The 25,046-nt window shown below is 42.9% G+C and overlaps 1 protein-coding gene across 1 annotated transcript in view; it reads left to right on the plus strand.

Annotated features, from left to right (window-relative positions):
• The window catches only part of ARID4A (AT-rich interaction domain 4A), a 360,940-nt gene that overhangs the window by 272,169 nt on the left and 63,725 nt on the right, over positions 1-25,046 (plus strand). Inside the window, exon 15 of the mRNA XM_069207594.1 lies at positions 17,877-18,111. Coding sequence (XP_069063695.1) covers positions 17,877-18,111 — 235 coding nt within the window. The remainder of the gene's footprint in view (positions 1-17,876; positions 18,112-25,046) is intronic.

The following is a 25,046-nucleotide window of genomic DNA, read 5'->3' on the forward strand; positions in this document are numbered from 1 at the left end:
AGAAACAGTCTGACAATAGTCGACTGTCATGCACATTGCTGGCAAGAGGAGGCTCCGCTAAACCTCGTGACTTGAAGACTTTGCTCAAAGAAAAACAACTTTCACACATCCGAGCCCTACACTAGATAGCTGGATTATGCTAAACACGTGACTCTACAGCACTACATGCCATAAACAGATGCTTACTGGGTAGCATTTTCCTAAATCCATTAGGCCTATTAAAACATCTCCCTAACACCTACCGTAAATGGGCAAGCGAGATTGTGGCATAAGTACAAGTAATATCAAACAGGGTCATGCTTGGTATTTGCCTTGAGGCTATCCATTTTTAAAATAGGTACAAGAGCATCTTATTGGTTAACCCTTCAATGGTGAGCATCTGTTTGGCTGTCAAGTGGGTGAGTTGCTTGCAAAAAAAAAAAATAAAAGACACAGCCAAAGCTGTGGGTGTACTAGAGAACCACCCGTTTAAGCATGGGTTCAAACATCCACAAATGCTTGCAGAGGCCTTAGCGCCTCTAGCACTACAAGCCTGCACTACCGGTCTCCCCAAAAGGCCTTTCAAATAAGCGTGCAGCTAAGACACTACCCAACACACTGCCTTAAGCAAAGAGCATGACTCAAGATGGTGACAAACTGTTACGAAGTCTAAGTACTGGTGCAGAAAAGAACAGAAGAGATGGTAGCAGTCAGCAAGGCAAAGATGTGCACTCGCTAAACTTTTTAATTCTTAAAAAAAAAAAAAAAAAAAAAAAGTGGAACTGTGTGCCAAGTCTTAGATTTCAAGGCTTTGAATTCATACATTATAGACAACTATTTCAGAATGACAGCTCTACAGAGCATCATTCCCTTCTCTGGCAGGAAGGCTGCATGGCAAAACTCATCCTTAAAGATGCATATTTTCCATATGTGATCACAAATGATCTAGCATTTGGGACATGCATCATAAGGTTTATGTACTGCTGGAACATCTGCCAAAAGGGGAACTACGAAGTTGCAGATTTCACCAGCAGAAGTCATCGGAAAACACATGAATGGAGCTAAATCCCTAGGCCCCTGTCTCCAGCTGATCTGTGTTTTTTTTTTCACAGTAGGGTGCAAAATGCCAAAGCTTCACCTTCAGGTTCCCTTACCCACTGCTCCAGGACAATGTTGTATGGATCAGCTGATCAGAGATATTTGTGACCACTAATTTCCTGTCATCAAGAAAATGCAGCAGACACCACTGACATTCACTGGTCACCCCAACAAGGGTGAGACAATCACAGCTGTCCTTACTTCTTGGAATGCCCAGCCACATACACAAAGTTGCAGACCCGTCTAGACATACTAACACAACACTAGAAGCAAACCCTCCATCCAGATCCCTGAATCCTGCTATTTGGTGCCTGAAGTCATAAAATCCAGTGGATGCAAATGGTAAAAGAAACTACAAAACCAGCTATTCAAGCATGTTATGCTGCGAAATTGAAGCACTCAGTAAATTACTGTACTAATATTGGTGTACAGCCATTGCAAGCAACAGTCAAGGATATTTGTTGCTATCTACTGTACTGCACTGGCAGATTTCAGCTCTAGATTACACCTCAATTAGGGTACATCTAGCTACAGTTGCAACTTAACTCTAAACTTGATAGTTCTAGTCCATTTTTAAATAATCAAAGACTCCATGGAAAGGCTCAAGTGTCAGTCATCTTAGGGTACCACCTATACCTTCATGGAATCTTAACTCTGTTCTTATAATCTCTCCTGTTGAGCCAGTGCACTCATGGCTTATACAGTTTTTTGGAAGATGTAATTGCTTGTAGCAATTGATCCTTTCACAGGGACCGTGAACTGCAGGCATCAGGGAGTTGAGAAGCTTTTTATGAGGTACCCAAGTATGTGGTAGTTGTGAGAACCAATCCTCACCTTCTCCCTAAAGGTGTCTCCCCTATTTAATGTCTGTCCTCCCACACCCGCAGTCTTATGAAAATTGAAACTTCTTACAAACTATGTGCAAACTATTATTAAGACAAAAAAACACCAGTTTGTTTTAGCAAAATCTCTTCTAGGCAACCCAGTTAAGTCAGACATTACTAGGGAGATTAATTGCGTACAAATATATTGTGCTAAAGCAAAACCTACATTGTCCTCTGTTCTTAAGGTGCATTCCACTAATACATAAATACATGCAGAGCCACTATATATCTATATGTTCGATGGCATGTGTAGCTGCAAATACACATGCTGTGCATATCCAGCCATTTAGTGTTGGGCTCAGAGTGTTACAAGTTGTTTTTCTTTGAAGAAGTCTTTTTTCGAGTCACGGGATCGAGTGACTCCTCATCTCGGTGATAATGTGCATGGGCATTGACTCCTTTGTAAGATTGTTTTCTTTCTGCCGTCCGGTTCGGACGTGTTCCCTCTCGCTCCGAGACTTTTGATTTGGAAACTTTATATAAACTTTCTCAGTACCGTCGGTATTGTTTTCGAATGCGTTTACCTCTGCAATCAATTAGATAGTACTGTCGGGATCAAGAAAACGCAGTTTCAGGCACTTGTGCCCTTCTTGGGCCTTTTCGGGCCTACTGCGCCTTACCCTGATGAATTGGACTACATTCCGATTCTGTCCTCGGTGCCACGCTAAATTCGCTATACTGACCAGCACTTGATCTGTAATCTTTGCCTTTCTCCTGAACATTGTGAGGAAGATTGTGAAGCGTGCTGCTCATTTCGATCGACGAAGACACTGCGTGATCGAAGGGCAAGAAGACTCAAGATTACATTGAAGCATACAGAGCCCACCAACACCTGTGAGGAGGAGCAGGCACAGACAGCTGTTTCGATCCCAGATTCTGACTCCGAACAAGGATCAGAAGACGACAGCCAGCCAGTCACAGCGGCACAGTATGTGAGTACACCTGCCCTTACACCCACTTTGAAAAAATCAAGCAAGTCCTTGGGTGCATCACTGCTGTCAAGCCATGGTTCCACCCGAAAAAATAATAATCGGCGACCGGCCCCTGGGTTCGGCGATGAAAAAGCCCAAAACACCCCATCAACAGGCCACGCCTTTTTTCAGGGCTGGAGTCAAGCAAGAAAATAAGAAGCTCAACCTCCAAACCAAGCCGACAACTACAATCTTCGGATCCGAAATTATTGCATCTGGCTTTGGAGCCAAAACCTCAGCTAATATCTTCGGGACCGACACACCTCAGAACCACTTTGGAGCTGAAAACATCCTTCTATACAGAAGAAACAGGACTTTCGACCCGATTGAAACATATGCCCAAAATATCCATTGAACAATCCTCTAAGGCAGAGGTCTTCAAACTTGGGGGTGGGCCCCCTAGGGGGGCCTGAAGTGATCCCAGGGGGGGGCCCCAAGACTCTGGCCAAAATAAATATTATACAGATAACAGGCCTTTGTTTTAAGCAGAAGCATGTTATTGCAGTTTTAAAAAGGTAACAGTACTTAACTGCAATGTTTAAATAGGTTTAGACCTTTTTAAACATTGGCATGTTTATAAAATAATTGTGAAAAATTCTGAGGGGGGCCCAATGATTTTTATTTTTCAAGTGGGGGGGCGCGGCATTAAAAAGGTTGGAGACCTCTGCTCTAAGGACACAAAAACAACCTCTGAACATCAAATAGAGGAATCCGACATTCAACCAATTTTGGAGGTTATGGACAGCAGAGAGGAATACAAATCCACAAAGCGACTGGGAAAATGATTACTTCTCCACCTCCACAGACTAAAAGAAAGCTAGCATTCCAAGAGACTCTTGATACTGCCCCACAACCAGCAAACATTTTCAAGTGAAAAAAGAAGCCATCACCTCTTCAGCTTTCGCCACCACTTTCACTGCAGCTTTCTTTCTCACCACCACCTAATACCCCACCACCACTACCGTCACCATCACACTCCCATACTTATTCATAGGGAGACACAGTGGAACCATGTGACATGTATGATTCGAATCTTATACAGTCCAATGATCCAGATCTCTACCCCACTAAACCCTCACCACCAGAGGATAGTACAGATTATACCCAAGTTAAATCTAGGGCAGCTGCATACCATGGGGTCCAAATGCATGCAGAACATTTGGAAGAGGATTATCTTTTTAATACACTATCCTCTACCCATAAACACTACCAGTGCTTACCAATGCTTCCTGGTGTGCTTAGGCACGCAGACAACATATTTAAAGTACCAGTTAAAGCTAGGGTTCTACCTCCAAGAAATACAAGCCTGCATCATCAGACCCAGTCTACATTACACAACAACTGCCACCAGATTCTATTGTGGTCAGTGCAGCCAGGAAACATGCTAAAAGTCAGGCTTCAGGGGATACCCCAGCCCCTGGCAAAGAAAGTAGAAAATTAGATGCTGCGGAGAAAAGGGTGGCAGCACAGGCAGCCAACCAGTGGCGTATTACCAATTCCCAGGCCCTGTTGACAAGATAGGACAGGGCACACTGGGATGAAATGCAAGAATTCTTGCAATACCTACCCAAGGAACACCAAAAGAGGGCACAGCAAATTGTAGAAGAGGGACAGGCTATTACAAATAATCAGATTAGATCTGCTGTAGATGCAGCTGACACTGCAGCTAGAAGTATTAATACTAGCGTTACAATCAGACGACATGCATGGTGTAGGAAGTTGGCTCTGTATGCACTATTTCAAAGTAAGGAATAGTATGCACAGAGTCCAAGGGTTCCCCTTAGAGGTAAGATAGTGGCAAAAAGAGATAATACTAATGCTCTATTTTGTGGTAGTGTGGTCGAGCAGTAGGCTTATCAAACGAGTAGTGTTAAGCATTTGTTGTACATACACACAGGAAATAAATGAGGAACACACACTAAGAAACAATTCCAGGCCAATAGGTTTTTGTTATAGAAAAATATATTTTCTTAGTTTATTTTAAGAACCACAGGTTCAAATTCTACATGTAATATCTCATTTGAAAGGTATTGCAGATAAGTACTTTAGGAACTTTGAATAATCACAATAGCATATATACTTTTTACATAAAACACATTTGGCTGTTTTAAAAGTGGACACAGTGCAATTTTCACAGTTCCTGGGGGAGGTAAAGTAATGTTAGTTCTTGCAGGTAAGTAAACCACCTACGGGGTTCAAATTGGGGTCCAAGGTAGCCCACCGTTGGGGGTTCTGAGCAACCCCAAAGTCACCACACCAGCATCTCAGGGCCGGTCAGGTGTAGAGTTCAAAGTGGTGCCCAAAACGCATAGGCTTCAATGGAGAGAAGGGGGTGCCCCGGTTCCAGTCTGCCAGCAGGTAAGTAACCGTGTCTTCGGAGGGCAGACCAGGGGGGTTTTGTAGGGCACCGGGGGGGGGGGGGGGGGGGGGGGACACAAGTCCACACAGAAAATACACCCTCAGCAGCGCAGGGGCGGCCGGGTGCAGTGTGCGAACAAGCGTCGGGTTTCCAATGGATTTCAATGGAAGACCAAGGGGTCTCTTCAGCGGTGCAGGCAGGCAAGGGGGGGGCTCCTCGGGGTAGCCACCACCTGGGCAAGGGAGAGGGCCTCCTGGGGGTCACTCCTGCACTGGAGTTCCGATCCTTCAGGTCCTGGGGGCTGCGGGTGCAGGGTCTTTTCCAGGCGTCGGGTTTTCAGAGTCAGGCAGTCGCGGTCAGGGGGAGCCTGGGGATTCCCTCTGCAGGCGTCGCTGTGGGGGCTCAGGGGGGACAACTTTGGTTACTCAGTCTCGGAGTCGCCGGAGGGTCCTCCCTGAGGTGTTGGTTCTCCACCAGTCCAGTCGGGGTCGCCGGGTGCAGTGTTGCAAGTCTCACGCTTCTTGCGGGGATTGCAGGGGTCTTTAAATCTGCTCCTCTGGATACAAAGTTGCAGTCTTTGTTGAACACAGCGGCTGTTCTCAGGAGTTTCTTGGTCTCTTGGAAGCAGGGCAGTCCTCTGAGGATTCAGAGGTCGCTGGTCCCAGGGAAAGCGTCGCTGGAGCAGGTTTCTTCTGGAGGGAGACAGGCCGGTAGGGCTGGGGCCAAAGCAGTTGGTGTCTTCTTCTTCTCTGCAGGGTTTTTCAGCTCAGCAGTCCTCTTTTTCTGTAAGTTGCAGGAATCTAAATTCTTAGGTTCAGGGGAGCCCTTAAATACTGAATTTAAGGGCGTGTTTAGGTCTGGGGGTTAGTAGCCAATGGCTACTAGCCCTGAGGGTGGGTACACCCTCTTTGTGCCTCCTCCCAAGGGGAGGGGGTCACATTCCTATCCCTATTGGGGGAATCCTCCATCTACAAGATGGAGGATTTCTAAAAGTTAGTCACCTCAGCTCAGGGCACCTTAGGGGCTGTCCTGACTGGCCAGTGACTCCTCCTTGTTTTTCTCATTAATTCCTCCAGCCTTGCCGCCAAAAGTGGGGCCGTGGCCGGAGGGGGCGGGCAACTCCACTAGCTGGAGTGTCCTGCGGTGCTGGCACAAAGGGGTGAGCCTTTGAGGCTCACCGCCAGGTGTGACAGCTCCTGCCTGGGGGAGGTGTTAGCATCTCCACCCAGTGCAGGCCAGCAACATGTCTCGAGTGTGGCAGGCTGCTAAAACCAGTCAGCCTACACGGGTAGTTGGTTAAGGTTTCAGGGGGCACCTCTAAGGTGCCCTCTGGGGTGTATTTCACAATAAAATGTACACTGGCATCAGTGTGCATTTATTGTGCTGAGAAGTTTGATACCAAACTTCCCAGTTTTCAGTGTAGCCATTATGGTGCTGTGGAGTTCGTGTTTGACAGACTCCCAGACCATAGACTCTTATGGCTACCCTGCACTTACAATGTCTAAGGTTTTGCTTAGACACTGTAGGGGCACAGTGCTCATGCACTGGTGCCCTCACCTATGGTATAGTGCACCCTGCCTTAGGGCTGTAAGGTCTGCTAGAGGGGTGACTTATCTATACTGCATAGTCAGTGTGAGGTTGGCATGGCACCCTGAGGGGAGTGCCATGTCGACTTACTTGTTTTGTCCTCACCAGCACACACAAGCTGGCAAGCAGTGTGTCTGTGCTGAGTGAGGGGTCCCCAGGGTGGCATAAGCTATGCTGCAGACCTTAGAGACCTTCCCTGGCATCAGGGCCCTTGGTACCAGGGGTACCAGTTACAAGGGACTTACCTGGGTGACAGGGTGTGCCAATTGTGTTAAACAAAAGTACAGGTTAGGGAAAGAACACTGGTGCTGGGGCCTGGTTAGCAGGCCTCAGTACACTTTCAAATCAAAACATAGCATCAGCAAAGGCAAAAAGTCAGGGGGTAACCATGCCAAGGAGGCATTTCCTTACACATGGTTAAGGTCGTCGGGTTTTAGACCTGAAATACAACAGGCAGTGCTCAATATTCCATTCGATAAAAAGCATCTCTTCGGACCAGAGGTAGACACTACCACTGAGAAACTCAGAGAGGACTCTGATACTGCAAAAGCCATGGGAGCCCTTTATACCACACCTTTTCGGGTTCCTTTCGGAAACAACAGTTTAGGAGAGGTTTTAAATCCCAAGTTGCAGAAGCTTCCACCACCCATCCAAAACAAATACAGCAGTATTATTCAGGAGGGTCATATAGAGGTTATTACAGAGGACAGAAGTTCAGAGCCAGAGGAAAATTTAGAGCCTCAAAGAGTACTACCACACCCACTAAACAATGAATTCCCAAACATCCCACAATCGCATACGTCTCCTGTGGGAGGAAGACTGCAACAATTCCATTCTCACTGGCAGAACATCGCCACAGATCAGTGGGTACTTTCAATTATCCGCAATGGTTATTGCCTAGAACTCCTCTCTACTCCACCAAATGTTCCCCCTCGTTCTCACAGACTCTCTCCAGAACACACTGTTCTACTAAAACAAGAGGTACAATCTCTATTACGAAAAGGGGCAATAGAAATGGGTCCCATCTCACAGCAAGGGACAGGAGTATACTCTCTATACTTCCTTATACCAAACAAGGAAGGTACTCTCAGACCCATTCTAAATCTCAGACCTCTGAATCTATATATCCTGTCAGAACATTTTCACATGGTTACTCGACAGGACGTCATTCCACTACTGCAAAAACACAATTACATGACCGCGTCATATCTAAAAGATGCCTACTTCCACATTCCCGTACATTCAGCTCACCGCAAGTACCTAAGGTTCGTAATTTCAGGCAACCACTACCAACTCAGAGTACAACCCTTCTGGGTAACAGCACCAAGAGTGTTCACAAAATGTCTAGCTGTAGTAGCGGCCTACCTCAGAAGGCACCACATACATGTCTTCCCTTATCTAGACGATTGGTTAATAAAATCCAGCAGCATTCTACATTGTCAAGAACACACACTATAGATACCCTACACACACTAGGGTTCACAATCAATTACCAGAAATCTCATCTTCAACAAGCACAAATTCATCCTTATCTAGGTGCAATTCTCAATACTCAAAACAGCATTAGCCTACCTAAATTCTCACAGGATACAGGCTTTTCAATACCTCATAGAACAAATCCAGCTCAATCAGATTTACACAGTACGATTTATCATGAAACTATTGGGAATGATGGCATCATGTATAGCAATAGTACCACATGCAAAACTAAACAGGAGACCACTGCAACAGTGTCTCTCACAACAATGGTCTTAGGCACAGGGTCCGTTACAGGATCTAGTGTTAGACCACCAAACTTACAAATCTCTGCAATGGTGGAATCACAACAACTTAACGAAAGGGTGGTCCTTTCAAGACCCAGTGCCACAGACCATAATCACAACAGATGCGTCAATGACAGGTTGGGGAGCCCATCTCAACAAGCTAACCATACAAGGGGGAATGAGACTCAGCACAATCAACTTACCACGTAAACCACTTGGAATTATTAGCTGTGTTCTTAGCCATCAAAGCATTCCAACCTCAGATAATATACAAAACAGTCTTAATTAGAACAGACAACATGACAACAATGTATTATCTGAAAAAACAAGGGGGGGGGGGCACATTCATCCCAATTGTCCCTTCTTCCTCAAACAATATGCAAATGGCCAATTCACAATCTGATTCATCCCAGGAATACACAACCAGCTAGAAGACCTTCTAGGCAGGACGCAGCAACAAATACACGAGTGGGAGATTCACCCACAGGTACTTCAATATTACTTTCTAATCTGGTGAACACCAAACATAGACCTTTTTGCAACAAACGAAAACGCAAAATGCCAAAACTTCACATCCAGACACCCACACTCTGTCCAAGGGCAATGCCCTGTGGATCAACTGGTTAGGGATATTTGCTTACGCTTCCCCCCCTCTCCTGTTAATTCTATTTCTGGTCAACAAAATGCGTCACACCTCTCTCACCATGATACTCATAGCTCCCACGTGGGCACGCCAACACTGGTGCACAACACTCCTAGATCTGTCAGTAGTGCCCCATCACAAACTTCCAAACAGACCATATCTGTTAACTCAGAGCAAAGGTGTACTCAACATAGCAATTTGGCTCCTGAAGTCAGAGTTTGGATATTTACAGCTTCCATTAGAATGTAAGAACGTTCTAAAACAAGCATGTAAAGCAACAACCAGACAATGCTATGCAAATAAGTGGAAATGGTTTGTATACTACTGCCAACCTAAAAATATTGATCTACTTAAAGCGTCAGTACAAGATAGTGTGCTATTTGCTTTATTTACAAAAAGCAAACCTTTCTCTATTAAAATTCATTTAATAGCCATATCAGCATACCTACAAACCATACAGCATACTTCTCTATTTAGAGTTCCTGTCATAAAAGCATTTATGGAAGGGCTTAAACTCATTATTCCACCCAGAACTCCACCAGTTCCTGCATGGAATCTTAATATTGTACTCCCAAGAATAATGGGCCCCCCATTCGAACCCATGCACTCTTATGCTATTAAATTTCTCACATGGAAAGTTGCTTTCTTAGCAGCAATTACTTCATTAAGAAGAGTAAGTTAAATTCAAACATTTACTCTAGAGCAACCCTTCTTCCAAGTACACAAACGCAAAGTAGTACTTACGGCAAACCCAAAATTCTTATCTAAAGTGGTTTCACCTTTTCACATTAATCAGTCGGTGGCATTGCCAGTCTTCTTTCCACAGCCAGACTCTACTGCTGAAAGAGCTCTGCACACTCTTTACCCTAAAAGAGCTCTAATGTGTTAAGTAGACAGAACAAAAGATTTTAGGAAAACTAATCGGCTTTTGTTGCTTTCCAACATCCTCATCACGGTAATCCCATTACAAAACAAGGATTAGCTAGATGGATTGTGAGATGTATTCAAACATGTTACCTTAAGACAAAAAGACAACTATTAACTCCAAAAGCACATTCCACTAGGAAAAAGGGTGCCTCTATGGCATTCTTAGGAAATATACCAATGGCAGATATATGCAAAGCTGCTGCATGGTCCACACCACATACATTCACAAAGCATTACTGTGTGGATGTCTTATCTAGACAACAAGCCAATGTTGGACAAGCAGTGCTAAAAACACTATTCCAAACCACTTCAACTCCTACAGGCTAACCGCCGCTTATTCAGTCTATGCACATCATGTGTATCTGCAGCTACACATACAATAGAACGGAACATGTCACTTACCTAGTGTACATCTGTTTGTAGCATGTAGTGCTGCAGATTCACATGTGCCCTCCCTCCTCCCCGGGAGCCTGTAGTCATCATAGTACTCATTTATGTATGTGTGTGTATGTATATATATATATATATATATATATATATATATATATATATATATTTGGTTTTTTTTTATGGACATCTTAGTTACTTATGTATCTATAGTTGTGCATACACAATCTAACGTCACCCTTCTGCGGGAAAACAATCTAACAAAGGGGTCGATGCCCGTGTGCACTATTACCGAGAGGAGGAGTCACTCGATCCTGTGACTCAAATAAAGACGTCTTCGAAGAAAAACAACTTGTAACACTCAGAGCCCAACACTAGATGGTGGGATATGACCGGCATGTGAATCTGCAGTACTACATGCCACGAATAGATGTATACTAGGTAAGTGACATTTTCCATATATCTGCTTCTTGGACTAAAGTTCACACACTCTCAAAACTTTACTGTATGGAGATATGTAACTTGCTAAAAGGTGCAAGTAGGACAAACTATCTTGATGAAAGCTTTTTTTTTTTTTATTTATTTTTTTACGTCTTCTATTCTTACTTGTAAGCCACCACTTGAGTGGGAAGGCACTCCTTTTTAGTCTGTGCAAAGTATGCCATCCACAGAATTGATGCTGCTTTGCATCTCCACTCTTGAACCTACCCATAGGATAAAAACAGTCTTAGTTGGATTCTGTATCCTGGTGCATTGTGGGTTTCAGGGGGAGATATCACGGATCACCTTGAAAATGAAACCTCTTCTTTGAAATTAAACATCAGTCTACAGTACTACAAGCTGCAGTTGCTACATGGTAGTAATTTTATACTTTTATTATTGTGTTGGGACGCTTGCACTGGTGTGTGTGTGTGTGTGTGTGTGTGTGTGTGTGTGTGTGTGTGTGTGTGTGTGTGTGTGTGTAAACAATTTGCAGCGCTGATACCCATGTGGAACCTTTTCACTGCACAAAAGTGAAATTGAATAGAACATCAATGCTTTTTGTTGACTGACTCACATTTTCCTCAGTGGACTCTGTGGTCTGCTTGCAATGCCTCATGGTTTTTACCCAAAGTGAACCTCATAACCAAGCATTACTGTTGGCACCAGATTTGAGGCTATGGTGTAACTGATATTAGTAGTATTAGTTATTTTTAATTCCGAGAAAAAAGCTTTTTGACCTGTACTCATGGTGTGGGAGACAGCATACAGTCCATATTCATAAAATTCCCTGCAATCCTCAAATTGCTGCATGAGGTGAGTGGTATGCTATGTGTGGATTATAACTTGGAGTTTGTCTGGTTAGCTGATATGACACTAAGTACCTCCACAAAATGAGAAGTCTGCTACAAGTTGCCTTTAAGTGCACTGACAAATTCTTTTGTTTTCGCACCTTCTAATGCAGATCTGGAGCTTCACTCCCAATCTTGTTGATATTCTGATGATTTCTGAAAACAAGTTTGTGTGCCAGGGAATGATATCCCCACCCAAAATGATAGGTTTAAGACTGTGTTATGACTGCAGAGTTTAGATGTATTACATGGACCTGCATGAGGTATCTCTCTTGTCTCTGGTCTCATGCACTGAAAGGCGATATGGGACCGGGAGGCAAAGCTGTATGTCACTGAACACAGTCTTCTTGCTTCTGCTTCACATCTCAGGTGCAGAGTTGGTCCCATTCCAGAGGACTTTCTGTGAGCTGTCAGCTTCACACCTGGAGTCCTCCGATAAATCAAAATTTGAAGGACAAGAGCAAAAATAAAAATGCAAAGCAAGACTATCCCATCCTGCCACCATGAACCTGAAAAAGAAGGCACAAGTTTATCATGATGTAGATCGTTCACCTTTAAGGTGTCTGATCGATTCCACGACTAATCCTGGTGTACCCAGAGTTCCCCTGGCCTTTAGCGAAACCGCAGCTGTTGAAACCATCTAGGAAGCCGTTCTGCATATGGGTGTGCTTCCAATTCCTTCTGGAGCGCCTTCAAGCCCGAGGAACTGAAGGAGCCCCCAGTTGGGTTACTGTCTGCAGAGCCGTCCTCTGCATCATCTGACCCCTTGGTTGCAGTCGCGAGTCTCGTATCAACACAGTTAAAGACTTCCATTCTGGATTTGAGACCTGCACAGGACCCTTGCATATAGGCACCTGTACTTACTCCACTGGTACCAGAAGATGATCCAGTACTGATTCCGATGTCAGACACCAAACAGACTTGTGGTTTCATAGTGCAACACAGGTTGAGAAAGAGCCAAAGTGCTATCAACCATCATGCACTCTGACTCTACCAGAGCATACCCTCAAGCAGCAGATCCATTATCTTTTTGGCTCTGACTCAGAACAAAGACCTCCCAGGATGCAGATGGTGGTGGGGATTAGAATGGCTTCTGCCGAAGAGAAGATACTTTCTACATGGATTTGCAGGAGCCAAGTGGTGTTGACACCTCTCCTGAGGTAGTGCTGGACTCGCCACTGGACCACCAGTGGAAGAAAGTGCCTCATTTGCAGCATTGCCCAGAAGGCAGCTTAGGGTCTGGATTTACAGCTGGCTTCAGTTGAGAACAAAAAAAATATACTGACAAAGTGTTCAGCCTGAGCTAGCTACTTCAGACCACTCACTACCTTTTTAGGAAACCTTTACTGATAACTTGGTGGCCACTTGGTTGAAGTAGTCATAGTAAAAATACTTTATTCGGTCATACATGACCATCAAAGTGCACATAATACATAATACATTTAGAACAGTTTCATAATATAAACATAAAGCCTATAGATGGGTAAGGAGAGGGTATAAATAAAAATTCTTCTAGTAAAGTTCTTTAAATAGCTCAATCCTTAAAAAGGAAAAAAATATGGCCTCCGTACCCGAGGGGGAGGTGTTGCTTCCATCATTTACCAGAATGCACACAAATAATGTCATCAAGTATATTGTTTCAGGCTGATTCAGTCCAATAGTTTAAAATAGAATTTCCCAGTTGGATGTTTATCCTCCTGGATTAAAGTTTTTGGCGCCTGCACCAGAATAACAGCAAGAATCTGCTTACGGAATGTGCTATTGATTCTGTTGTCATATTTTAAAATTCTTAGGGCCTGCTGATGGAAAAGTGTCCCAAGCTGGAAGCAGATTTGGCGAATCCATCTTTTTCTTTGTTCACTATATTCTGGACATACAAATAAAACGTGAGCTTCAGTCTCATTCACCAGGCCACAAGCTAGGCTTAATCTTGAAGCAATGCCCCCCTTCAGAACCTGACCTAAATATTATGTACATACTTTTGGCCAAGGCCGGGGTGGTCCTGTCAAGGTATGGTTCAAAGTGTGGGGGGAAGAGCTTTATCTCCAGAAAACTGCTTGTCAAGGTGCTGCGAGTACCCGGCAAAACTTCTTGCTCATTTATAAACTCCCAATATCGTTTTTCAAGAATGTTGGTATCCACTTTACGTAAACAGTCAGGCTCATCCCAAAATCTGTTCAGATTCAGTCTACTAAACCAGTCTTGCACTGACTTCATCCAGGGTATGCGGGTGATGTTAGCTGGAGTGATCAGGTTCCTTAACTTGGTCGAAGTCCTGTTCTTGCCTTTTTTGTAAGGAGGCGGGTAGTTGGATGTCACAGACCAGTTAATGGTGACCATGATTTTTTTTTACCAAGAGAATAGTGGTTCAGGCCTCAAATAGTAAAGTGAATCCCAACTCCTTTCCCACCACTCCTCCAGATAGGAAATCCAAGAGGATTGAAGCTTTTGGTAAGCACATGTTTTTCCTCCCCCAGTCTGGCATTATGTTCAGAAAATGTCTGTTTAATGGGTCACTGTACACAGGCTGTGGGACAAGGCCAGTTAGATCTTAATTGCAGTCCCAGAAGACCGTAGGGCCTCTTTGGCTCGCACAATTCATGATTGATGGCAACTAGCCAAATGTTATTTGCGTTGGTATAGTTACTCCTGATTTGCTTTGGGAGGGGCCACAGGATTTCCCAGCAAAGCCTCCCTCATAGATAAACCCTCTGATGTGTCAAATCTTTTCAGTGAGAACGAAGAAGCTCTTTAAAGGATGTATAGCTATGGCGATCGCTTGGGTCTGTTGACCCACGATGAACAATCCATACCAATTCAAAGGTTGAAAGGCTATTTAATTGGTGTATAGACAGTCTCCCAACTAGTACACCAGTCGCCCCAGTTCTTTTGATGTAGTTGTCTTAGGTCTGGTAGACAGTGCACAGGACAGCAGGGACATCAGACCTTCCATTCCTCTTCTCCTGCTACAGCAGTCTCCAGACAACTTTAGTTTGCTGTGTGTGGGACATATCCATCAATTGGAAGGGTTGGGGGGACATCAAAAGGGGGCGAGGGGGCACAAGATCCATCATTTCCTCCTGGGAAGACAATCGATCATGTGTGACAGATGGGTCCTACAAATCGTTCTGATGTTATTCCCTGCTTTTTTCTTTTAATAGTCCCTATATATCAGAGCGAAATTTCAAATGAGCCCTGTCCATTTTACTGTAGGAGGTGTGAGCACTAATAACCAAGGGTACTATTGAGAGAGTATCCGACGCTGAAAGCTGAGAGGGGTATTACTTGCAGTTTCCTTCTTCTGCAAGTGGACAGGGGTCACAGGCCTATTCTGGACCTTTGGCCTCTGTCTTTCTTCAGAATGACAAATTCAAAATGCATATGCTGGCCCAGATCCTGCCTGCCCTGAACCAGGGACTAGGAAGGTGGCCTTGGTCCTACAGACACTTATTTTCATATACCCATTCTGTAGTCCCTCAGATTTTAGCTGTGGTTCATGGTGGTTCAGGAACATTTTCAGTTTTCTCTAATCACTTTCAGCCTCACCAGCATCCCATGGGTGTTCACAAATGTGATGGTAGCGGCCAGTACCTACTTAGACTGCATCGGTCCTTCATTATTGGTATTCTTTATTATCTACCTGAAGTCTCACCTGACTCCTTCAGAGGATTCCATTTGATGGAGCAGTCATGGGCACATTGCAGTTCCGGGCCTTCCTTCCACTTTAATGTATCCAGTACTTTCTGGCTGTGATCCTGATGTTTCAGCCTCTGTCCTGGATCACGGTGAGAGCAGCTCTGAGGGGTCTTGACCTCTTAGCCTCCTTTTTTTTCTTCTTATAAGCTGCACCAGGTCGCAAAGGCAAATGGTGACTCCAAAGTGGAATCAGAATTTCAGTGGGCCAGGCATAAAGAAAATCTGACAGATGTTACCCAGATCTCCTCAGAGTTGACTCACAATCTGCAGTGGTAGCGGTTCGACAAGCATTAGTTCTGTAGCAGACCCCTCTCCCTTCCCCACCCAAAGGTGACAGATGCGTCTCTGCTGGGCTGAGAAGGTCATCTTTGGAATTCAGGGTACCCTCTGTGTATCTAATTTGCGGTTAGAGTATACACTAGAAAGAGCGTTATTGGAAGTTAGTAGATAGTTCTGTTGTGCCAAGTGGTATTAACTCAATAACAAGTCTTTACTTAGAGAATCACTCATCCAAAGGTGAGAGGTCATTTGGTACCCACAGCTCTTGTGACCACAAACCACCTCAGTTACATTACCTTATCCGTCACGAGCTCTGCTCAGTAACCGGTTGTCCAAGGGTCTAAAACAAAGCCTCACATCAGTAGTGGTGTGGATCATGAAATCGAAATCCCCTCTCCGGCCCGTTTTCCAATTGGTTAAGACTAAGAAGCTAAAGCCAAATAATTGAAGCACCAGCTAATATCTTCTCATTGAGAAGGCACACAAGAAGCAGGGATTAGTGCACAGTGCACTGCTCTCCTTCTGTGTTCACAGTGGCCCGCCTCCATTCATTTTCTTAAGATGAAAAGTCAGGAACATCTTAGAGATGGGTCTAAGGAGATGGAAAGATATGAAGATTTTGAGCAAGAAAAGCTTGCAATAACGCTGATCAGTAAGACTTACTGAAAAGGACTAGGCTATGCTGTAATATTGTAGTTGGAAGTAGAGAAGATGAGACCGATCCCAGCTTCCCTAGTAGTCCCACCCTTGTATTGTCAGGCCTCGTCCCAGTCCAACCAAAGTAGTTCTGAGGAACTACGCTCTTCAAGGTGGTGTTTTAGCATTTAGTTTGTGTTTTTGAACGGTATAAACTTAGTGCAGAAAATACTGCAGCAAGCCCTTCTTGGTTACCTTCCCTGCAGTGGGAATGTGGCAGTTATCCCGTCTGGGACAAAGTAACATATGAGTATATTAAGATTATAGATTGTGCAGTTTGGCCTCAGCCTAACCACATACCACAGAAATGTTAAGAATGTGAGCAAGCACAAAACTACTGCGTGATGTGAGATTCATGGGATGAAGATACATTTTGATTGCTGATTGAATGGGTTCAGGACAAGAAATTATACCAACTCTTGTTGACAGGGTGCCTCATGGATTATTGGCCAGTGGTGACACCGCTTTACCAATTCTCAAATTGTTAATCCGATGTAGCCTGGTGTGGAAGTGAGCAAGTGGTTATCAAATGGAGGTGATCAAAATGAGCAGGGTCAATGCCAAACCAGCATTGGGTGAGAGAAAAGAACCTGTGATGACCTAGCCAGAAACGTCATCCCTCCAAAAAGAAGACTAATAGATTAAATCATGCTATGTTAGTCTCCCCATGTTTTTCTCAACTTCTCTCCAGTAAGCTTTTTATTTTTTTCTAAGCTTTACGTTTTAGTACTTGGATGATAAACCAACAGCACACTAGTGAAGTTATTTTGCAAACTTAAATCTTAACATTCATACAATTGTTACATCAGACAGTGCATCGTTGTATGCATTGTTCTAAACTATTATGCATTACAAATCGTCCTGTTGATTTTTGCTATGCAGGTTTAATTATTCAAAACTTTAAACACCATAAAACAATTTTCTCAGTGGTAAATGATACTGTAGGTGTAGATATTTTGTGGATTTTTAAATCTTATTTGGCGTTGCTTGACCTGATTTTAAATATTTAGCAACGTGTAAATCTGTAAAATTGGCATCAAGGAACCACTTTGCTTGCAGTTAGCTCATTATTGTTTAATGTAGTAGCTTCCTGTTTTTAGAAATTGGGGATTTAGTCAAGCTTGACAAAAAAATACATCATCATGATATGATTAATCTTGGCACATAAATCGTGTTTAATCGACGTCTACTTCATGAAGTTGCTTTTGGATGGGGGTGGTTTCCACTCTTTTTGATATTACATTTAGACAAATAGTTGTGTGCTTTTCACATGTAGGTATCTTTATGGATTTGAAGAATACTGTCGCTCTGCAAGTATTCAGTTCAGGACTATACACCACAATGATCCTAAACCAGCGCTAGTTGAAGAGGTTAAACTGGAGGAGCCAATGGAGGACCGCGTCCAGGCAGAACCTGAAATTCCCCCAGTAGAAGTAAAGAAAGAAGTTGAAGAAAGTATTGATTCCAGCAGCGAAAGTGAAAAAGAGGAATTAGAATTTCGATCACCACGAGTAAGTATCACTTTTGACATGCTAGCTTTTTTGCTAATTACTTCACAAGCAATTTATCCATTTAATCTGGTTGGATAGTGCTTGGTAGGTCTTGGCTACATACAGCTTTGACCGTGTATTGTCAAATTGTCAAAATACCTATTGTGTACAGAATCGATAGTCCAGGTTGGCTGTGGGTCACCCCACTGCATATTATTGTTTGGCTTTTTTTTTTTTTTTAAGTTATCATGTCCTTCCTTCTCATGCAATACATTTCCTTCCTCTTCTAGTATGTGCCCCTCCCCAGGAGCAAAGTGGTTTTAAATCGTTTTTGTTAGCAAGAAGTGGAAGGATACAACTCATGCAGTCAGTGAACTGCTTTTTTTTCCTTTTAGTTTCATCACTCCGTTGGACTGCATATTTTGTGTTCCCCATTTGTGTGCCTTTTTTGTTTTATCTTTGTGTGCCCGCTTTTGTGCTATGTGTTAATTCACCCCACAACAGTAACTGCCACCCATCCATATTCTACAGTTGTTTTTTGTCTTCCTCCCCCCCCCCCCAGTTCCTCTATTGCTCAGCCTGCCCCTCTTGCTCTTCCATTTATTTTTTCAAGGGCCCAGCAGCTGCACAATGCTGCCATATCTTGTGTGCATTTCATTTTTTGCACTCCCGAGCTTATTTTTTTGTTACTTAAGTTACTGTTCAAAAAATGGTCAGGGTTGATCTTGAAACTGAACATTTGAAAAATCCCAAATAACTGCTGGTGCATCATAATGCATATGCATGAGTCACAACGTGCACACACTGGCTCCCCTGCCATGGAATACTTCTTTTTTTTTTTTTTTTCTTCTTCTTCCAAAACATTTTCAAAATGGCTGCTCGTGCATACCCATGTCATGGTGCACACATTGTCATTGTGTGTGTTAAGGAGCGGCGATAGTGCCTATGTAGTTTGTGTCATACTTTATATTAAAAGGGTTTTTTTTTTTTTTGTTTTTTTTTTGTTTTCTGAACATTGTTGACATCGCTCGACTATGAACAAAACATTCCAAAACAAAAAAGGCCATCCTCATGGCAAGTGTCGTGCAGAGCTGTTATGAGGGGGGAACGAAAGTACTGTTTCTCATTTTAATTCCTGTGGGATTCATGGCTCCTCAATAACAGAAAAAAACGATTTAACTGAACTTTGAACAAAATTTGAAGGTAGAATTTTGCTCAAAGTCCTTTTGTTTCGTTTGGTGTAAATCTGTTTAGTAATTTTCAGGAAATGAGCATTTAAATTTTTTGTGAGTATGGCATAAAGAGGTTACATTTTAAAGATATGTGGCAATTAATTTGCCGAGTAGTTTAAAAAATCAGATTGGCTGAAGGAGCTTTTCCTTCCAAATGTAGAGTTTGATCTGCGAAACCAAAGCAATCTTGTTGGCTCGCTGCAACAGTGAAAAACAATGTTACACATCCTCGTACAGTACGTGGAAACTCAACCCATGCTGCCTGCCCAAAAGTTGAAATTTCACAATGGGTCTAGTAAATTATGTGAGACAATACAAAGTGTTACATTTGGATTTCCAGCATGCCCACACATCTTTACAAGGTGTCAGACTCATGTTAGACTTCAGGTTTGCAGGTTTACCCTGATTTTGATAAGTTTAAGAAATGCACCCTCATAACATGTGATTCAGGAAACAGTGGTGATATGTTCATGTCCTGAAGGGTATTGTATTTTGTATATACGTTAAAACCTCTGCTGTAATGGCATTAAAATACCAATGCTTTTGCACATTTTACCTAGATATGGGACATGTAGGTACACAGAAAATACAGCTAGGCTTGTATAAATGAAAGCTCCTCATAGAAGTGTAATTCAACAATAGTGAGTGCTGACTCTCAGGCCACAACAGAAATTACTACATTCCAGAAGAAACTACATGAATAAAGTACAGTCAGCAAACAAATCAATTGAATAACTATTCAAGATACATAAGCAGCTGAATCTTCCAACCCCACTATCTGTAGAATAGTGTCCACAAATGTAGTCCTCTTGCATAAAATACAAAGCAGAGCAAATACCACTTTTGCACTTACATTTTCTCCCCTCCCAAAACATTCATAGTGCATCTGTAAAAGCCAACTCTTTCAGTCACTGAGCTATTTGTATGTATTTCTAGGATCACCCAGAAGACAATCCAGTCATCTGCATAGGAACATGAAAGAAGAATACCAATGATGATGGGATATACATACACTTGCATTAGCATCAAAAAGGCCTTTATTAGTGCCTTCTTTACCAGTGAATTTTTCCACAGCAGCTGAAAGGAGACAAGTCATCCCACTCCTTGCAGAGCCACCCTATCTGAAGATCTTTCTGACCAATAGCAGATTATCATTGAATATTAAACATTGGAAATGCTAGCAAACACCCAATAAAGCATTCACTTTGCAGCTCAAAATCTGCTATGCAATTGGTGGGCAGATTTCAGGCCACGCTGCACAACAGCAGTGGCTTTTATTGATTTGAAAATGAATTGACCAACCATTAAAGGGGAAAAGCACTTCTAAACTAAATTATGGTACTTGCTGGAATTTTTCACTGTGTAATTTAAGATTTTATAGTGCAGAAATGTTATTCTTTTAGCCTACAGTCCTTAATAGTCCTGTGAATGCGTACAGATTTTCCCAGAAGCCTCCCAGTTGGCATTGCATGGTACTTACCATTAGTATCCATCATCTGTTTAAAGCCTCTATTAGGCCCGCTAGTCAGCATAAACATATGTCCAGCCTTGCAATGATGGCATTCTAGCTGTACCATCATAAATGTTTATTGCTGAACCTCAAAAGGGATAAAGGGGAAGTAATGTTATTAAGCTTAAAAACAAATTGAAATACACCACTTCACTTCACCAAAGGCAGTAGATAGTCGTTGACTTTTGATTGGGTGACCATGTGAGACAGCATCCATTGTCATACTGAGCAAACAATCATAGTACTTAAACGGCCACTTATACATAAAACAACCTTGAACTGAAAAACATCCTATAGGAAAAGTAAAGTAGTCATAGCAGGGGCAATTGTGTGACAAAAAGATTGTACTAACATCCTGTTTTGCATTGTGTAAACATTTTGTGGCCCAACTTCAAAATCCCCCAAACTTGCAAGAGGAAGATCTACATTTTTACCACAGCCACTAGATGAGTTAAAACATACCTTAAGCTACGGCTGCAATTTACTTTGTCTGCTTCCCATGACAAATGGAATTTACACCGTACATCATGGAAAAGAAGGTGGAAATTTTCAACAGCATGTCAAGAGTATGTAAACTTCTCATTGGTTGTCATCAAACCGATGTAAGCAGAAAGGGTAAGTAAACAACCATTAACCGTAAGGGGCTATAAAGAAAGCAGTCACCTGATGGCACCCCACCCACCCTTTAAAGACTGTCCTGTTACCAAACAAAGCAAAAGCTATAGCTAACCAAGGATTTAAGGACTTCATAAATTAGAATACACTATATGCAGGATCATACTGTGATCACTCTTGGGACTGTGGGCTTGAAGTACATTTTAGCTGGCATAATACAACTAAAATGTAAGGAGGATCAGTCTCTGGGTTACCATGCCATTCCAAGAATTAGAACAAGACTGTCCGTTCCCTGTGTTAATATTTGCATAATGTCATATGATTCCTGCAAAAATAGCAGTACTGTATATTTGACCAACACAAACTTCACAATATAGGGATTAAGTCCACCTATACCATCAGTAGGTGTTGTTTCTCGGCTAGCTCACTGTACTTCATCTGACCCACCAGTCAAGAATTGGAAAGATGTTGTTGGCATCCTTGAACATGACAATCTGATACCTAAGGAATCCATAGAAACGTATCTAACCCTTTTGTTACTCTTGCACGCCCAGGGTTAACACAAGGAAGATACAAAAAGCATTTTCAAAACATTTATTGAAATTATTATATTATATTAAAAGCAAGTCCTGCAATTATTAGCAAGATTAGACATACTAAGGTAATCAGCATTGTTAAAATGGTGACTAAGATAAACAGTTCAACCATGGCAGTTGCTAACGCTAATGTTTGTGTACTGCTATCTGCATCTAATACTAAACTAAAGAGAGTATAGTATGAGTACCCTCTGCCAGATCATTTGGGATAGTGTAAATCCCATACCTTGGTATTAGGTGTCAGAAAGCCAGTAGAGGTTATCCTCCTTGGCAGAATGGAGTTCGGAGTCAGAAGAGCTGCATCTCAATCACAGCTTGTAGGGGTTACGTGATATTCTCATTATAGAAGTGCTCCTCTTGATGAATAATAGTATGGGAGATGTTTATATAATCTTATTTTGTCTTATCTTTGTTTATATAATAAATCTTATCAAACTGAGAGAGAAATGAAGAGCAACTTATTTGTTTCATTTTGCTGAAATTAGTTGTCCCCTATCGAGCACACCAAGAAAGAAGACAAATGACTTGTTCTCGAATGTGTGATGCTGGAGCTAGCTATATAGACTACAGATCATCAGTGCCTATCAGAGATGCACATATAGCACACGCATACAGTAAAATATGGCAAAGGTTACTACCGAAAGGAAATGTCAACTTTAAGGAGCCAAATCTAAAATGGCAAGTGCATGCAAGCTATGCAACTATAGTTTCTTGTTTGATAGGCACACTTAATTGATGTCAGTGTCTAAGACTAGTGGGTAAATTTAGTTAGAACTTCAAATTAACCAATTACAATTTAGCAGGTAAGCATACGCTGAAGTGTTTCTCAATCTTATTGCATGGCCTGACCTGAACCTCACACTTTCCCACTCCATACCTTGAAGTATAAGGGCCATGACTGGCCATGCAGTAACAATATTCATTGATAACAGGTCACTAAGTGCAGAGGACCTCGGGCCTCTGAAGGAGTACACTCAAATATGGTGTGCCAGATGGCCAATCATTTGCCAGGAGTAAAAGAAATGCTTTCAGTAAATTTATATGTGGGAAATAATGTGTAGCTAATAAACAAACTCGGTGTTGGTCAGTGGTAAATTCAGATGATTAGACTATGTATCATGATGAAGAGATGGTGTAGGAATTTCATTGTCCTCCAATTACCCGAATTGCTCGTCCTTCGAACCTGGCCATAATTATGCATTTGTTGGGTCTGCTACATGTCTGTCATAATTACAAGTTTTGCAGCATGAATCCTTTTCTGGTTTCACATGCTTTGCATTATTCCGCCATCTAGTGGCGAGGTCTGTAAATTATTTTTTTATTTTTTGGCTGTGCGTCGTCGACCACCATTTGGTGGTATGCCTATCCCATATATGATGTCCGATGGTACCCCAGATGTTCATAGAAGCCATCTTCAGATTCTTTTTTCTGCTATTGGGTCTGGAAGTAACGGAGGAGGTCTGAAACTTTTTCAATTGTTTTTTTCAAATTTTTCAAAAAAATCTTCAGAATTGCTGAAAACCTCAAAGACGAGGACGAGAGAGAAGAGTAACCTTCTCTACTAATATGGTGGCGCTTTTATAAAGAAAACAAGAATTCGATGACTCCTTGAGAGAATTTTGAATCCCGACTAAACCTTTCGCGTCGAAGATGACTAATCAGCAACACCGGCGCCACAGGAGGAAGAACCCAAGGATGAGTTGGGTAGCACAGAGGAGACTGGAGGCGCAGGAGGCTTCGACTACCAGTCATGAGTCAAGATGGATACAGATTCTCTGAGGAAGGGGTGGATATCTACCTCTTGAGGTCATCTCCCTCCTGCGCCCTCTCCATGAAAAATAGTCTGATAAAGAGTGCTGCTGACACCTAGGGCGTACAACTGGAGGAGAAAAAAGGAGACTCGTGCCCAGCATCATTGACCGGAGGAAGGAGGCGTTCAGAGAACCTGCAACTGCAAAGGAATTTATGCCAAGAGTTGAGAAGAAATACAAACACTCAACACAAGACCCAAAATGTATACATGGGTATGCACCAGCAGACTCTAATTGTCTCAACTGCAAGAAAGCAAAACACCCGCTCCCACATCAACTGGGTCCCCACCTGAGAAAGAGAGCAAACGTCTCAACATGGTTGGAAGGAAGATGGAGAGGGAAGGCGCAACACAATAGCGTATTGTGAACTCAGACGCACTCCTAAATCAATGCGGCCAACAGCAGTGGGATGAAATGGAGTCACTCATGCAGCACCTTCCTGAAGAAAACAAGAGGAGTGCCAAGGCAATCATGCAGGAGGGACATAATATCCCAAATACGTGCCTGAAGTTAGCCCTGGATTCAGCTGATACTGCCAGCAGGCTGATGTGTACCAGCACCATATTAAGAAGACCTGCCTGGCTAATGGTGTCAAGGTTTAAACAGAAGATGCATGCATCTGTTACCAACATGCCATTCACAGGAAACACCCTGTTCGGCCAAGCAGTTGATGAGTCCATACAATAAATGAAAAAGGACAACCGTACAGCCAAAGTCATGGGACCCTACAGAAGGGGAGGCAGGGCAATGCAAAGGCCAATTGGTAGAACATTGTTTCCCCAGGGACAACAACACCAACTGGCTCAAGGCAGTTCCTTTCAGGGCAAGCAACAATCGGCGTACCAACAATAACATCCTGCCAGGCTGTCCTTTTGGGCAAGAGGAAAAGGAAGAGGTCAACCCCCACAAGAGGGGGCAGGGACATCAAGTAAGTGACCCCACACACAAATCAGACCTCCCCATCCCCCCCCCCCCCCCCACACATAATGCCAGTGGGAGGCAGAATAAGACCTTTCCCAAGAGAGCGGGAAGAAATAACATCAAACAAGTGGATTTTAAAAATTATACATCACGGTTACTGCAGAGAATTAACCAAAAAACCTCCAAAGCCACCAAAACAAATGATTTTTGGAGGAGAGCAACTCACACAATTAAGGGAAGAGTTGAAAACTTTTAATAAAGAATGCATCTG

This window comes from Pleurodeles waltl, chromosome 9, assembly GCF_031143425.1.
Source record: "Pleurodeles waltl isolate 20211129_DDA chromosome 9, aPleWal1.hap1.20221129, whole genome shotgun sequence".
NCBI lineage: Eukaryota > Metazoa > Chordata > Amphibia > Caudata > Salamandridae > Pleurodeles > Pleurodeles waltl.